Raw genomic sequence first — 17426 nt, forward strand, 5'->3', positions numbered from 1 at the left:
CTGTACACAACTCCCACTAGCGTTTTCTGCCCTTTGGTATTCCGCAGCTCTACCCATACCGATTCCACATCATCCAGGCTAATGGGTCTCATGGACAAGATGAGCGTGGAGAAGTCATGAGGGAGAAAGATGCGAGGTCAGGGAAAGGGCAGGGAGGAACCTTAGAGATGCCAGAGATGCAGATAAAGATTTGAAGCTAGTTGTATGAATAGACATCCACCACTTCTAATCCCCCAATTAGGGAAGCACTTATGTTTGGGGCACTTAGTGAAGCAGCACATGGAAATTTATGACTTAAAGTCAGCAATTCAACGAAAAAACCATATTGAACATTTAGACCATGTGAACTGAGACAGTACATGCAACAAAAGGTACAATTATATATTACTTTGAATTATAATTACAGTCTCTCATTCTTTAATTATGCAAAAAGTTTGTCCAAGAGTAAAACAAACTGACCCTGTGCAGTTCTTATCACAAAGCAAGCAGGGAAAGTAATGAGTAACTCTGCCATTGAAAGTAATGCTGCCTAGTTGAGAGATCCCAAGGACCAGGAGAAATCCAGGTCGTGAGATCCACATGAACCCCTCTCCTTAGGTGCAGTGCCTGGTCTGCTGATGATGGCTGCTGCAGACCATTGTATTCTTGCGCTTCCATAGCTTGTTACTGCATCTCAATTATGTGAGGCCCTTTGTCTTTGGCAATGTTTAGCATATTGGTAGCAGATTTTGCAGCATCCTTGAGGTTGTATTGTAAAGCCCTCTTCTTCCATCCCAAGTAGCTAATTGATCTGAAGTATTGTTTCAGCACCCCAAATATTTGCTCAGCTGAGGAGCCTGATTTGCTCATATACATCATTGTATCTGATATCTGCTGATGCACAGGAATTTTGCAGTAATGTCATCAGCCAAGTAACCTGCATCCCCAAGAAGTGAGCACTCTTTTTCTCCTTCAAGGATCGGTGCGATATTTGCCTCAGAATGAGAGCATCATGCATATTTCTTGGAAATTTTTTAGCGTGATCCATCATTTTTTTGGTGAGGGTTGCATACCATTTTCACATTGACAAGAGTAATAGTATTGTTAATTGGTGCTCAAATGGCTGTATACATTCAGTCAATGATGCGCTGTATAGTGAGGAGCCCCAACTGTGTTTTTTAACAGTTTAAAATATCTTTTGCTGTTTCCTGAAGTGTATGTAGGTTAGTGACTCCTGCAACGGGTGCCTGGAAGGCTCATGTGATATGAAAGTTAAAAGCCGTATTGATATTCAAGCTAGTGCAGTGTGGATATTTGACTGTGCCTGGATGGTACATCTCAGTTATAGCATCTCTGATAAGCCTAAACTTCACCATGTGCTGGTTCTTTGTCAGGCAAGTAGGTGACTGTGTTGCAGCAGATCTGCACCCTGGGTTAATTGGTTCTGTAAGTGTTGTATCTCCTATGACCACTTGTGCTTTGGTGTCATTTGCTTTCAGTTGTTGATGAATAGTGATGCAGCTGTGAATTGGTGCACTTTTTCATGAGATGTCTGTACAAGTCCCTCTGTACAACTTTTTTTGGACAAGCTCTGCTGATGCATGAAAATCTTATCCTTCCTACATATGACTACTTCCATTCCAACTGGGAGTTTAGGGCACAATTTATTTCCTTTTTTTCTTTCTGGCCCAGACCCGAAACAGATGTTACCTGTAGAGATGTATTTTTGTAACTGATGTGCGAAGGGAAAAAAATACTTACAATGGCTAAGGAAAACAATATTATTTTACAAGAACCAGTCAAAAAATTCTTAGTTCACTTTCTGAGGAGATCTCACACAAACTTCTCTCTCCATCCTACCAATTGAGTTGTGCGCCTCTCCCCCATTTCTCAGCCTGACACCCTCTGTTGCAATCGTAAAGCTTTTGACTCGCCATGAGCAATACCACAGGGGATAGACAAGTGATAAAAAAGTCCATTATCTCATTTGCTCACCAGTGTCGTTAAATTTATGCTCAGAGTAAAATATGGCCATGGAATAGCGTTTACTTTTTACAAATGATATGTTTAAATAGATCACATTTTAAAATCAGAATGAGTGACTTTCACAAGAAATGAATGCGTCCTGATAATTGTGCTTGCAGAATTGAGATCTATTTTCTGCAATAGAAGAAGGAAAGATACTAACAAACTCTGCTGCACAAGGCCTAGAGACTTGTCAGTTCTGATGCTGACTGTGTGTCTTCCAATGGTACTGGCAGCCTCTGCCATAGGGATTAATGTTTGCAGTACAGCAAGGTCTTCTCCAGTGCTGGTTGTCTCCATCCTGTTGCTTGCCACTTCTCCTGGAAGAAGAATGGAAGCGTGTTCATTTGTGCTCTGGGCCAGGATTTTCAACATGAATGAGCCAACTTACCATAGTGCACATGGTGATGGGAAGAAGCAACAAGTGTGACCAAGAGTGATATGTAGTTGTGAGAATGTAAGTGAAAGCAGAAAGGATACCTTTTCCTGCTGATTATGGATAACCATGGGAAGTGGAGAAGGAAAGGATTGATAGTGCTGAGTCAAAAGTAGGGTCCGTGAAGGGCTATGAAGAAAATATGAGCGATGTGATGGGGTGTCTTACCTTGGTATTCCTGGTGAGACAATTCAATTTCTTTTGGCATTACAATCAAGTCTTGATGAAACTTTTGATAGTATTCACGTGTTGTGCCACCGTTCACTATGCCTGTTCACCAATTTGCTGAGCTTTCTGTTTATCATCTGTGGCTAAGAGGACCTCATTTCTCTTGCTCACTTGCTCCACCAACATCTCCATGGCATCCAAAAATCTCAGTGCCCTGCTGGAATTAATCTTGCCTTCAGACAGCTTCTTGCAGCACCATGACATTGCTTCCCTCTCTTGCCCATAAAACATATCTTTCTTTGAAGCTGTTGCAGCAGTGCCTGCTTTCCTATCTCCTCATGGGAGAGCAGCTTATGGGGAGCAGATTTCATGCCGGCTGCTCGCCTCCACTGTGCAAATGACAGAGGAGATCTAAATAAGAGGGGCAGAGAGAGAGTATGAGAATAGATGAGCAGCTAACATAAAAGGGAATCCAAAAGTCTTTTTATAAACACATAATTAGTACTTGCGACACGAGGAAACTTTTTTTCACACAAGTTGTGATCTGGAATGCACTGCCTGAAAAGGTGGCGGAAAGAAAGAAAGACTTGCATTTATATAGTGCCTTTTACAACCACCGGACATCGCGAAGTGCTTTACAGCCAATGAAGTACTTTTGGAGTATAGTCACTGTTGTAATGTGGGAAACACGGCAACCAATATGCGCACAGCAAACTCCCACAAACAGCAATGTGATAATGACCAGATAATCTGTTTATTGTTATGTTAATTGGAGCATAAATATTGGCCAGGACACCGGGGATAACTCCCCTGCTCTTCTTCGAAATAGTGCCATGGGATCTTTTACATCCACCTGAGAGAGCAGACGGGCCTCAGTTTAACGTCTCATCTGAAGGACGGCACCTCTGACAGTGTAGAACTGCTTCAACATTGCACTGGAGTGTTAGCCTAGATTTATGTGCTCAAGTCCCTGGAGTAGGACTTGAACCCAGAACCAGATTCAATAGTAATGTTCAAAAGGGAATTGGATATATAGTTGAAGGGAAAGAGCAGGGGAGTGGAGTTAATTGGATAGCTCTACCAAAGAGCCAGCATAGACATGATGGGCCGAATGGCCTCCTACTGTGCTGTATCAGGGGTCACAGTCTAAGGATAAGGGGTAAGCCATTTAGAACCGAGATGAGGAAAAACTTCTTCACTCAGAGAATTGCGAACCTGTGGAATTGTCTACCACAGAAAGTTGTTGAGGCCAGTACATCAGATATATTCAAAAGGGAGTTAGATGTGGCCCTTATGGTTAAAGGGATCAAGGGGTATGGAGAGAAAGCAGGAATGGGGTACTGAAGTTACATGATCAGCCATGATCATATTGAATGGTGGTGCAGACTCGAAGGGCCGAATGGCCTGCTCCTGCATCTATTTTCTATGTTTCTATGTTTCTATGTATCATTTTATGATTCTATGAAACTGTAAGGGGTTCTCTACTAACTCTTCCAGGTAGCTGCTCCTCTGGCCCTGCCCAGATTCCCAATTTCCTGCTGGGTGGTCATAATAGCCCTCAATGCTTCTCATTGTCATAACACTAGTTTATCTTGCAACTCTCAGCAATCAATAGAATGGGAAATTCACTGGTATTGTAATAAACCTGTACATGTACTGCCCATCACACTTTTGTGGTGCACTGAGATTTCTGTCAAACATTACGTTATAGAAAGAATCCAAGGCAGTCATTTGGAATGTATAACATGTCTGTAACCTCCGAGCGACCCTACCAATCACTGTTCTTTAAAAAAAATGGAAATCAGGGTTCTGACCTGCAGCCTGAAGAGCAATTAAACTCTGACCTCACCCAGTGTTTAACAGAAAGTGGACTTTGTTGTCTTAAAGGTACACAGCTTAATCTTTCAGCAGAATCATGCATGTGTATTACATGGTATAACATTTCTGACCTTGTTAAACAGCATATCATCTGACTTACTGTGAGCAATGCCACAGGAGATTTACTAGGGTTATTAAATATTTTATTGATAAATTTCTTCGCAGCTTGGCACCTTCAGGTCTCACGATGGGGAGTACTTTGTTGAACCTCTTGTTCTGCCTGATGGAGAAGAATATGATGAAGAGCACAATAAACCACATCTTGTGTACAAACAAGATGCACTGAAGACTGAAGCGACAAGGGAAGTCACTAATATTTGTGGCAACTCAGGTATGTTTAGAACCTGCAATGTGCACTGTGAAGCCAGCATACATATTGTAACAAACACTAAGAGATAGAACGAGGGAGATAATACATTAGCGTCCATCTGTTGCTGATGGAGAAGTAATAAACGCAGTAAAAATGAGAAATTCTGATTTCTCCAGAATGGAAATAACATTTACATAACATAACAATTTGGTTTAATAAGATTTGCAACAGAGGAAACCATAGTTGGTGCTTAGAATAATTATGTAATAACAATTGTATGTCTTGATTGTTTTCATTGCTGAATGTTTAAATGACTATACTGTTCCATTTCTTCAATGAAATAGGCATTTTGTTTTATATTTGTAAGTTTTGATGAGCATTTAATTTAGTTAAAATGAACCAATTAATGATTTTCAACTTGTATTTCATGAAACTAATTTAATTTGAAAATTAAATTAATTGTTGATGCTCTTTAATGTAAACGCTGGTTCTTTTCCCTTTTCCACAATACATTGGCCCGTATCCAGTTTTTAAATATGTACAACATTTTATTATAAATTAAGCTTTTATTGGAGAAAAGTAATTGCATAAGAATGTGCTAAAAAAATGTTTGCTTATGAAAACTGACAACTGTTGAAATTTAAGTGGCACCATAACTATCAAATACCATGAAATGAAGGTCAACTATTTTGAAAGGTTATATAATTTTCTGTTTTTATTGAACTTTTTCTCATCAGTTAGTGCAAAAATTCTGATTAAGCATTGTAAAGATTGTTGTAAAAGTTTCACATCTGTTTTATGCCTTGTGGTGAGTGGTGAAAGATGCTTGCATGGATGTACATGTCACACTGCAGATTGGTAGGTCTTCAAAGGTCTATTAAGTTGTGACATATGCATCTATTTTGCAATAATTATAATACTCAACTCTGGCTTTGATGTCATAAACTTAACATCAGTGTATGTCACAGAGTTAAATGGTTGCGTGGAGATTGAAGTCACAGTTGTGGGAAGTAAACTGATACTGCTGAGAGGATCTTAGTTCTGGGAATTGCCTTGGCAGCTCTTGGAATAATCAGCAACTTTTGGATCATGCCCAACATTTATTGAGGTGTAATCGCAGTCCTGGGGAAAACAAACTAGCTCTCAGAGCAAAGTGACAGCAAAGAAGTAGATGAGCAATGCCTCAAAAATTGAGCCACAGAGTTAGTTACACGGTGAATTGAAGCACAAGGTTGCTGAGGATGTTAAAGGCACGAGTAGTGGCCATTTAAGATTTGCTGATTTGAATAATATTCTTTTGTTAATAGAATGATTCTGAAAATGCAGTTATAATAAAAGTAGGTATAGACTGTTGACAGTATAAAGCTAGGGCTGGATTAACCAAGAGAGTCAAGCTAGAGGCTGAGCAAGGCTAATGCTACGGAGATGGTTTATAGGGGACTACACATTGTGGGAAATTAATTCTCGATTTGTATTTTTTCACATGGTGAGTTTTTGATCTAGATGAAGCTATCTGAGGCAGTTCCAAAAGTGGTAGTTTGTGCACCGCCCCATCGTAGGAGACCTTTACGGTAGCACTGCCGATTACAGGAATCAGTTCTTTCGTGTAAGTTCTTAGTTTTATGCGAATTGGAGTTAAGACCGGCCTTGAGGCCTTATTGCACCACAATCTTTCAAAAGTCTTTTTGCCCATGATGGACTGGCTCGTGCCCGTGTCCAGCTCCATTGACATCGGGAGTCCATTTAGTTCAGCATTCAGCATTATCGGGGCCAATTTGTGGTGAATATGTGCACCCCATGTACCTCTGCCTCCTCGATCTGAGGCTCTGGTTCGTAGTGATCCTCCGTGGATCTGTCCTCCTTTGCAACATGATGGTTTGCAGGTTTAACAGGCCTAGCCACTCGCCTGCACACTCATTGGAGGTGTCCCATTGTTCCACAGCCCTTGCAAACGTATCCTTTGAATCGGCATGAAGGAAACGATGATCACCCCTGCAGCACCAACAAGGTGTTAATGGCCTTGCACTCATCACCCTTGATGGTGGACTCTGAGACATCTGCGGAAGTGTAGCCACACGTATGTGTGACCTGCCGTGTACGTTACGATTCGAAAACAACATCACTTTGTTCACAGTACTTGTAGCAGCACTTGTGTGCTGAGAGATTTGCTTCGTATTGTCAATGGTGGCAATGAACGCCTGGGCTATTGCTATGGCCTTACTCAGGGTTAGGGTCTCTACAGTCAAAAGCTTGCGAAGAATGGTTTTGTGGCCAATGCCAAGTATGAAAAAGTCTTTGAGCATGTGCTCCAAATGTCCTTCAAATTCGCAATGTCCTGCAAGGCGTCTCAGCTCGACGACATAACACGCCACTTTCTGGCCTTCAGACCTTTTGTAGGTATAGAACCGGTACCTCGCCATCAGAACGCTTTCCTTCGGGTTCAAATGCTCTCGGACCAGTGTGCACAAATCGTCATGCGATTTCTCCGTGGGTTTCGCTGGAGTGAGCAGATTCTTCATGAGGCCATAGGTCGGTGCCCCACAGACGATGAGGAGGATCGCTCTGCGTTTGGCAGCGCTCTCTTCTCTATCTAGCTCGTTGGCCATGAAGTATTGGTCAAGTTGCTCCACAAAAGTTTCCCAATCATCTCCCTCCGAAAATTTCTCCAGGATGCCCACTGTTTTCTGCATCTTTGGGTTCGCTATCTGTGTCTCGTCAACAGTTGTAGTGTATGGAGAAAGAGTCAGACTGAATACTGTGAGCTCAAAGTAAAGTGTGACCTTAGTCTTTTATTGCAGGTGCCTTTCCAACCTGTGAAGCCTCTTTCTATACCTGTTTTTCCCAAGGGATTATGGGATCCCTTGGAACTCCAGGGGATGAGCCCTCTGGTGGCTGTACAGAGTAAATGCAAGTATACATATATAACAAAATCAACTCATGTTGTCCATAACTACCTCTAAATCTTTTATTTGCCCATTATCTGACAAGATTTTTGTAGTGCAAGATAACTTAAACTGAAACAAATTATTAGTAAACAAAAAAACAGAAATAGTAATCAAAACTAGTACACATTTCTTCATCCATAATTGAGGCACATGCTGGGAAAGTTTTATAATCTGTCTTGCAAGGCGACATGTATGTTTCTCACCTTTGCAATTAATGTATTGCTTATTCGTCAAAAGCTATTTGAATGGAAGACTTTTGTTGAGAGTAGAAAGTTAATGGTTTAAAATATTACAGCCATGAATGTCATCGTAAGCAATAATTCTCCGCGTGCTTAAAATGTAAAGGTTATTGATCAAATGTGGAAGACATTTAGAAAAATATGAGCACCTGTAGTTAAACACATTTGAATATCTTTGATATGTCTAAACACAGTCACAGAGGATGTCAAAGTCATGAGTGGCTTAGATTAGAGTTGTTTGGTGTTGTGGGAGGGGCAGAAACCTGATTAGAGAGATTGAAACAAGGAGTTGTGGGAAAGATGGGCAAGAACTTGGGAGGCAAAAACACATTCAAGGACAAACGAGTGTTTGGAGCTGAGGTGGTGGTTGAAAGGGAAAGGTCAAGGATGGTATTTTGAGGAGGGAGTGGTGACGGTGGTTTTGAAAGTGAGTGGAATAATATCTAAGGAGAGGAACCATTTACAATGTCAGCAAGCATGGGTGCCAGGAAGGGAAGTTGGTAGGTCAGTATTTTAGTGGGGTTGGGCTTGAGAGATTGGGAACTGGGTCTCGTGGACAAGATGAGCTCAGATAGGGCATGAGGGAAAATAGGAGAGAGGCTAGAGAAGGTGCAGGTTTAAGGCCAGGGCCAGGGGGAACCTTAGGGGGCATTTGGCTTGATGGGGAAGAAGGGAATGCAGCAGAACCAGCTGAATGGATGATTTCAGTTTTAGTGATAAAGAAGTCCGTGCTCCTCATACTTGTCATTGTAGATGAGGATGGAGGGGGCAGAGAGGATGGGTTCAATAAATGGTTTGTAGTAGAGAAAAGAAGCTAGGGCTGATTTTTATTTTGAGTATTTAATTAGAAGGATTTGATAATGTTATGGTTTACAGAATTATCTGTTCTTTTTATGCTCTTCTTTCGAAACCAAGTTTTCTTCACACAAAAAATATTACAAAGAGTCATGTCAAATGCATCTTATGTGTGCAGAATAAAACACTGAAGAGACTTATTGAGATGGTTAAAGGGTAGTATTAACCATTACAAATTGTCTTCAAACTCGAACATTGCCTGTTTATGCTCCCACTCAGTGCTGCTGGAAACCCTTATCCATGTATTCGTCATCTTAAGGGTCAATGTTTGTACTGTTTTGCTTGCCAAATTCTCCATTTCCATCTTTCATAAACTTCATCTTATTCAGAACTCTATGGTATAAGCCACACCCCTGTGCTCTTTAAGCTCCGATGATTTGTGTTCCAGTTTTAAGTTTCAAAGTCCTTGTTGTCTTCAGATCCTGCAGTGTGCTTGCTTTTCCTTCTTTGGAAATTTTCATCCAGCCCTCTGACCCAGCCTATACTCTCTTCTTCTGACCCTGGATTATTGCTTGTTCCTCATTGACTGCTCCACCACCAAGAGGTTAATCTGTCTTTCAGACAATATATCCTTCGGTATTCTCTTCCAAAGCTATTGCACCTTGCTATATCTTTCCCCACCTTTTAAAAATTTCCTAATTTTATAGTCCCAGATATTTCCTGTTCAGTGGCCACCTCTTGTATAGCACCCCAAAATGTTTGTCAATGTGAGGAGTGATATATAAATGTAAGGTGGTGACGGTTGTTAAAATCAGTTGACTGGTATGATTAAAATAGTGCTCAAATGTATCTTATTGGCAGGAATGAATGACTGTTTATTGATTATTTTAATTAAACATATGTAAAGTAACATTTTGTTGATTTAACTATGTGGCCTTTTAGAAGGGTTCATGTAACTATCCTCCTATGTTTAATGCACATGGCAGTTAACCATCCTATCTTCAATGTAACGAAACACAACTGTTCCACAGTAAATATATCATTGTCAATTATTGGGGAAAATAGATAAAATACATACCTTATTTTTGAACATGGATCTGCAGGAAATACATTGAGGCACTTGTTTTATAACTGGATACTTACTTTTAGCAACAAGTCATGGGTTTAATTTCTTGGTTAAATGCCCGTGTATTACCCCATGAATTTTCAGAAGAACACTGATATGAAGATTAGCTTTAAAATTAATGCACTTTTAAGTTTTTAAGTGTGTAAAACCATGCAAAAAGAAAAAATATTTTTGAACAGAATGTTTGGCTGTGCAATGATTAACATTATAGGTTACTTTACATTAAATGCAATCAGTATTGTTTCACAAATAGTATGAAAGGATTTAAAGATGTCCAACATTTTGGAGCTTGTGATCAGATACTCAACAAAAAAAGTGTACGGGCTATAGATGATTAAGCAATCATGTGAGCTCCCGATACAATTTTTTTTTAATCCTCCCCAGCTAGATTTTCCTTTAATTTTCAAGGGTCCTATCCTGTATTTAACTCATTTTTACTTTTTCTATTCGTACAAATTGACTATTTACTTTTTATATTATCTGCTATCCTTTTTTCTTATTTCCTTTTGGCTTTTCTAATCTCCCTTTTCATCTCCCTACTATACTTTCTATATTTCTATATCAGGCAAAAACCTTGAATGCTGTGATCTGGGAGGGGGAAGAAGAGACGTAATTATCTAGGTGGATAAACTAAAATGGGCTGAATGGCTTTTCTCACCCAGATTTCTCTCATAATCTTGGTCAAATTAAGAATCTTGAGTTCAGGTAGGGCATACTGATTCCTTGATGGCACAATGTGAAATGGATTCAACTAGAAAAGTGGATGTCTAAATAACTTTTAAGTTGAACTTTTTAAACACTTAAAATTATAGAAAAAAAATCTGCTCAATAGATACAAATCTTGAAGATATGATGATTGAATAGCTGTCTGTCTATTGGTTTATGAATCCATCGTTTTCTGACTTGCTGTCTCTATCTCTCTTAAATTCAACATACGTCATGAGGTGCTGAGAAGAGGTTGGTTGGTAGTGAACCTATTTACATGGGGAGATCAGACTCCCTCCTTAAATGTCATGGCAGTATAAAACATAGAAACATAGAAAATAAGCGAAGGAGTAGGCCATTCGGCCCTTCGAGCATGCACCACCATTCAATATGATCATGGTTGATCATGCAACTTCAGTACCCCACCCCTGCCTTATCTCTATAACTCCTTATTCCTTTAGCCGTAAGGGCCATATCTAACTCCCTCTTGAATATATCTAACAAACCGGCATCAACAACTCTCTGCGGCAGAGAATTCCATAGGTTCGCAATTCTCTGGGTGAAAAAGTTTCTCCTCATCTCGGTCCTATATGGCTTACCCCTTATCCTTAGACTGTGACCCCTGGTTCTCGACTTCACCAACATCGGGGACATTCTTCCTGCATCTAACCTGTCCAATTCCGTCAGAATTTTATATGCTTCTATGAGATCCCTTCACATTCTTCTAAATTCCAGTGAATATAAGCTTAGTCGATCCAGTCTTTCTTCATATGTCAGTCCTGCCATCCCGAGAATCAGTCTGGTGAACCTTCGCTGCACTCCCTCAATAGCAAGAATGTCCTTCCTCAGATTAGGAGACCAATACTCAAGGTGTGGTCTCACCAGGGCCATGTACAACTGCAGCAAGACGTCCCTGTTCCAATACTCAAATCCTCTCGCTATGAAGGCCAACGTGCCATTTGCTTTCTTAACTGCCTGCTGTACCTGCATGTCTGCTTTCAATGACTGAAATACCATGACACCCAGGTCTCATTGCACCTCCCCTTTTACTAATCTGTCACCATTCAGATAATAATCTGCCTTCCTGTTTTTGCCACCAAAGTGAATAACCTCACACTTATCCACATTATACTGCATCTGCCATGCATTTGCCCATTCACCTAACCTGTCCAAGTCAACCTACAGCCTCTTCGTATCCTCCTCACAGCTCACACTTCCCCCCAGCTTAGTGTCACCTGTAAACTTGGAGATATTACATTCAATTCCTTCATCTAAATCATTAATATATATTGTAAATAGCTGGGGTCCCAGCACTGAACCTTGCGGTACCCCACTAGTCACTGCCTGCCATTCTGAAAAAGACCCATTTATTACCACTCTTTGCTTCCTGTCTGCCAACCATTTCTCTATCCACGTCAACACATTACCCCCAATACTATGTGCCTTAATTTTGCACATTAATCTCTTGTGTGGGACCTTGTCAAAAGCCTTTTGAAAGTCCAAATACACCACATCCACTTGTTCTCCCTTATCCACTCTACCAGTTACAGCCTCAAAAAATTCTAGAAGATTTGTCAAGCATGATTTCCCTTTCATAAATCCATGCTGACTTGGACCGATCCTGTCACTGCTTTCTAAATGCGCTGGTATTACATCTTTAATAATTGATTCCAGCATTTTCCCCACTATCGATGTTAGGCTAACTGGTCTATAATTACCTGTTTTCTCTTTCCATCCTTTTTTAAAAAGTGGGGTTACATTAGCTACCCTCCAATCCATAGGAACTGATCCAGAATCGATAGACTTGAAAAATGATCACCAATACATCCACTATTTCTATGGCCACTTCCTTAAGTACTCTGGAGTGCAGACTATCAGGATTTATTGGCCTTCAATCCCATCAATTTCCCCAACACCATTTCATGACTAATAAAGATTTCCCTCAGTTCCCTCAGTTCCTCCTTCTCGCTAGATCCTCGGTCCCCTAGTATTTTCGGGAGATTATTTGTGTCTTCCTTAGTGAAGACAGAACCAAAGTATTTGTTCAATTGGTCTGCCATTTCCTTGTTCCCTATTATACTATTAGATTTATAAATCTGGTCACACACACATCTATAGTATGATCATTTTTTTTAAAGTAATGATTCGATTGAAAAGCAAGCTCATAAAGATCCATAGATGAGAAGGCTTATTTGGCCCAATCAGCACATCCTTGCATAGAAACTTGTGGTACTCCCCTCACCCATCATGGCACCTAACTTTGTTATCACCATTCCAGGTATTAACGCTTTGTGCGAAGTGCTTCTTGACATCAGCCCTTAAATTGCCATTTACCACTTTCTACCTATGTCCCCTTTGTCCTGCAATTGTGATACAAATTATAATTATCGATCGAGATTAACTTTTTTCTATTCTGTTTAGTATCTTTTCATTTCTTATTCATCTCCTTTCAATGCTGAAGGATCTGAATTTTCTTTCTCCTTTTGCGATAACTCTATTCATAGCTAAAATAATTCCAGCGTTTGGATTCTTCCTTGTGCCCCAGTGCCTATAACGAAGGGGTCGCAATTGCCCCTGTTTTAAAGGCCCATTAGATCCTCTGGAGCGGCGCTAATGAGGCGGTGAAGATTTTTGCCCAGGGTAGGTGGGGGGACACTACAGGCTCCTGGGAATTTGTGGAGGCACTGCTATGGCAGCGCTGCGCCCCGCGAAATGCCCCAGGCCACCGCGCAACCGCCGATCACATCAGCGCCATGCGTGATGATCCCTCAACGCCCCACGGGGGAAATTCCCTTGCGGACCGCGAGCGGTAAGTTCAATTCAGCGGCGGGGACTGGAATTCCCGGCCCCAGCTGGTTACCTCCCCCAAACGGGGCATGGGCAATTTTGCCCCCAAAATATCTTACTTGAGGTATGACCTGACCAGAATACTATACAGCATCAACCAATTTGGCAATATAGCTCAGTATTTTGCTGACTTTGTGGAGAGCTCATTACATCCTCCCTGCCAACATTAATCCTCTAACTAGTACTTGCTACGACCTAGTTTTCAGGTATTTCCTTATCTCCCTTCAAGTACTGTTTAGGATAATCACTGCCTTAAGTTCATGTAGTAATCTTTCATGCCAACTTTAGTCTTTCTGGAAGCCTGGGTATTCTAATCATAGGGCTTTCCGACATCCACTTGGACTACCACTTCCTGAATGAAAACTTGAGGTTGGTCAGACAGGATTTTCCCCTACTGAAACTGTGGCTGCTACTTACTAGAATATTTTCACGAAGTTAATCCTCGTGTTTGTCCTTACTGATTGGCAAAATAATGAAAATAATTATTGATGCAAGACTATGGGGGAGAAATTCGTATGGTTTGCGACTGCCATTACTGCCTCCAGGGGGGGTGTTAACGGGGAGCAAACCATTTCCCGCTGGTAGCGCCCCGGGTCGCTGCACCTCCGGCGATGACGTTATCGCCATGTGTAGCGACCCCTTTTTGCCCCTGTGGCGGAAATTGGGCCGCGCCTTGTGAGCTGCCGCGAGACCTTGGCGTGCATGTCCACAGATCCCTGAAGGTAGCAGGCCAGATAGATAAGGTGGTTAAGAAGGCATATGGAATAATTGCCTTTATTAGCAGAGGCATAGAATATAAGAGCAGGGATTTTATGCTGGAAAGTGGGATTAGGCAAGATAGCTCTTTGTCGGCCGGCGTGGACATGATGGGCCGAAATGACCTCCTTCCATGCTGTAAATTTCTATGATTCTGTGATATCAGCGCAAACCGGGCCACAATCCGCTTGCGGGGCCAAAGTTAAAGGGGGGTGCGTGGTGCCATTTTGAGTTGTCCTCTGACTTACCGGTTTGGCCTCTGTGTGATTTTTCGTGGGGTCCATGCCACGATGGTGAAACCCGGTATTCCGCTTCGGTGCCGGGCTGCGGCACCCCGCATCCTCGGTGGCCGAGTGGAGACCCCTGAAACCCATGCAGAGCTTACAGCGTGCCCCTTCCCTTTAATGGAAGGGTAGGCCCTGTAATTGCATCAATGCTACGTGGAGAGGCCGCGTAGTACTCCAACTTGCACGCACTTAGTACTCCAGACCCGCCCCCGGCAGGATGTGGAGCTCCCGACATAGCATCCACTTCCTCTTGAGGGTGGTAACCCCAATTTAGCTCACGGAGTGGGACTTCTGTGCCGGTCGCAGAATGTCCCGCCTCGCAAAGATTACCACCCCCAAACGGGGCGATACGCAATTTCGCCCCCGATATCTGTAGTTACCTAGGATTGTCGCCATTTTCAAAAACGTCTCCAGTATTGTGCATTCTCCCCTGTATTAATTGACTCAAGATGACCATTAGCAATTTATAGATTTAATCCCTTATCTCACTTAATAACCTTGGGTATATATTGGGGGGAAAATTGCGGTCGGAGGCTTCCTTCGTACGAACGCCTCCGACCCAAAAAAATCTACGAAAGTACCTGGTGGTCCCGGAGGAACGCAGGATCCCGGTCGGAGGCCTAGATTCGCTGTGTAGCACATCGGAAGATGTCTTTCATGTACGTACGTACATGCTGGAGTCACGTGGGCCTGGACCACCAATCACTATGCAGTATTCTCATTGATAAAAATGGGAACTCCATTTGTATGAGTTCCCATTGCTATCAATGAGAATAACCCCCTAAAATACCGAAACACAGCACAATAAATAAAACACCACACATATTTAAAATTAATTGAAATTAAATGTAATTAAATGTTTTAAAAAAATATATCTTTTGGAATTTTTTTTAATGTGTTTTAATAGGGTTAAAAATAAACTTACCTTAATTGACAGGGTTTTTAATATAAAAATTAGTGTTTAAATTTAATTTTTATCTGTTTTAAAAGTGTTGCGCTGTTAAAAGTAAGCTTTGCGCCTGCTTCTACCAGGCATAAAACTTTGAAGGACAATCGCTGGACATGAGTTGGGCAAATAGGCCAATCTCTCCCACGTGGATGTCCTTCTCCCGGGGATGGGGAGGATCTGTACAGAGAAATCTTGACAGATTGGAAAAGCCAGTTTTCGACGCATGCGCATCGCACCCCAAGAGCTGGCTTTTGTGAGGCCTCACAGGATCCGTGCGCACTTCGTACGCACCCGGCGAGGCTGGAATCTTCAGCCCATTATCTACCCCATGGGATTTATTGAGCTTGAGTCCATCAGTTATTAAGTTTAGCTGTAGAATCTCTTTTGATGAGTAGAAAACGACAAGTGCCTTCCCTAGAGAATACTCTCAGGAAGTAATCACTTAGAACTATTTTAGTTCATCCTCAATTCCAACCCATTTGTATCCTTATGTGTTCCTTTGATAACCTTCTTCCTGTTATAATACTGGAAGATTTTCTTACTATTGCATTGGTTTCTACAGCTCTGTTCCTTTCTAGTTTTGTGGTTCTGACCACCTGTTTCATTTTTTTGGAGGTTTATTGCTTCAAGTAGTTTCCCTCATCAGTGACTTTTCAAACTTTGTATTTGATATTTCATTTTGTATTAGCTTGTTAATATCTTCAGCGTCTTTGTTGAGCCCATGATTAGATATTAGTCTTTGCTACTTAAATATGTATGTCTGTATACATCCTGCAGACTGAGGACAGTGTCCTTATGGATATTGGGATATGATTTCTGGGGAGGGAGGCTTCTCCCAATCTCCTGCCATAACTTCAGTGGAAGATCAACAGGAAACCCTGGAGAAACAGTGTAAACAGCCGTTTATGATGTTTGTTCAGCGTTTCCGTTAAAGTTATGGTGGTAGATTGGGAGAACCCCCACCGGAATTCTATGCCATCATAGTTGTCCTCAATTAAGGTTTTCTTGACTGTTACCTTCTCCTTTCCGCCCCAGTTGATGTGATTAAGCTATTGCCTCCCTCCCTTGAAGTTGGAACTTTTACAGTTGTATACTTTGGCATTGGTTAAAGTATTTATCCAAGATTATGCCAGATTTAATTATATTATTGTCTTTGTCACCTAAGGGTAGCAGTACTTCTGTTACCAGTAGCCAACTCATTTGTCATTACCAGAATGCAATGTGAGTGACATTGTCTGATCTTCCAATGCAACAAAGCAGAAAAAATCATGCATTACATGTACCAGTTCAGATTCTAGACTGCTTGGGTGTCCCTAGTTTTCTTTAGGTTGGTTCGTCTCCCATAAGTTTCATATTTCTATTTGTATGTTCCTGCTCTTCATAGAGCCAACTGTCCTCTTTCTTGCTTTGAACTAGTGGTTTATAGGAAACACCTGGAGTTATCTTTGCACTATATTTGTACTACATATTTGCTGCATGTCAATAGGCTTATCCTATAATGATGGGTCTGCTCCCTTTACCTTGCAGGTTGTTCTGCCCTGTGGATCTACTCTCTCTCTTTTCCTGTCTAGTATATTATTCTTGAACATTCTAAATCCTTGTACTACTGTCCATCTTTGGAAGGTAATCATATTTCTCAGATTCCAATTTACCCAATTGCCTCAACGTCCTCTAGTTTATTCATTTTATGAATTCTTCTAGAAATAAGTTGTAATCATAAAGTGTCTTTAATGTTAAAGGCGCTTCTGAAATCATTGTATGAAAAATGTGCTCTGCGCCAGAGATTAGGACGGGTGACCAAAAAATTGGGTGAAGAGATGGGTTTTGAGAAGATTTTTAGAGGAGCAAAATGGAGAGGTTGTCATATATGTATACTCTGTGTATATAATATGCTGGTACCACTAGAGGGTGTAACTGTGGGAGGCCCAGGCAGGAGCTGTATAAAAGGCTGGTCACCCCGCGGTGAAGGACTCTGCAATTA

General features: G+C 41.4%; 1 protein-coding gene across 1 annotated transcript in view; it reads left to right on the forward strand.

Annotated features, from left to right (window-relative positions):
- Window positions 1–17426, forward strand: part of adamts9 (ADAM metallopeptidase with thrombospondin type 1 motif, 9) — a 462662-nt gene that overhangs the window by 11662 nt on the left and 433574 nt on the right. The window contains exon 3 of the mRNA XM_070895215.1: window positions 4652–4817. Coding sequence (XP_070751316.1) covers window positions 4652–4817 — 166 coding nt within the window. The remainder of the gene's footprint in view (window positions 1–4651; window positions 4818–17426) is intronic.

This window comes from Pristiophorus japonicus, chromosome 12, assembly GCF_044704955.1.
Source record: "Pristiophorus japonicus isolate sPriJap1 chromosome 12, sPriJap1.hap1, whole genome shotgun sequence".
In the NCBI taxonomy this organism is placed as follows: domain Eukaryota; kingdom Metazoa; phylum Chordata; class Chondrichthyes; family Pristiophoridae; genus Pristiophorus; species Pristiophorus japonicus.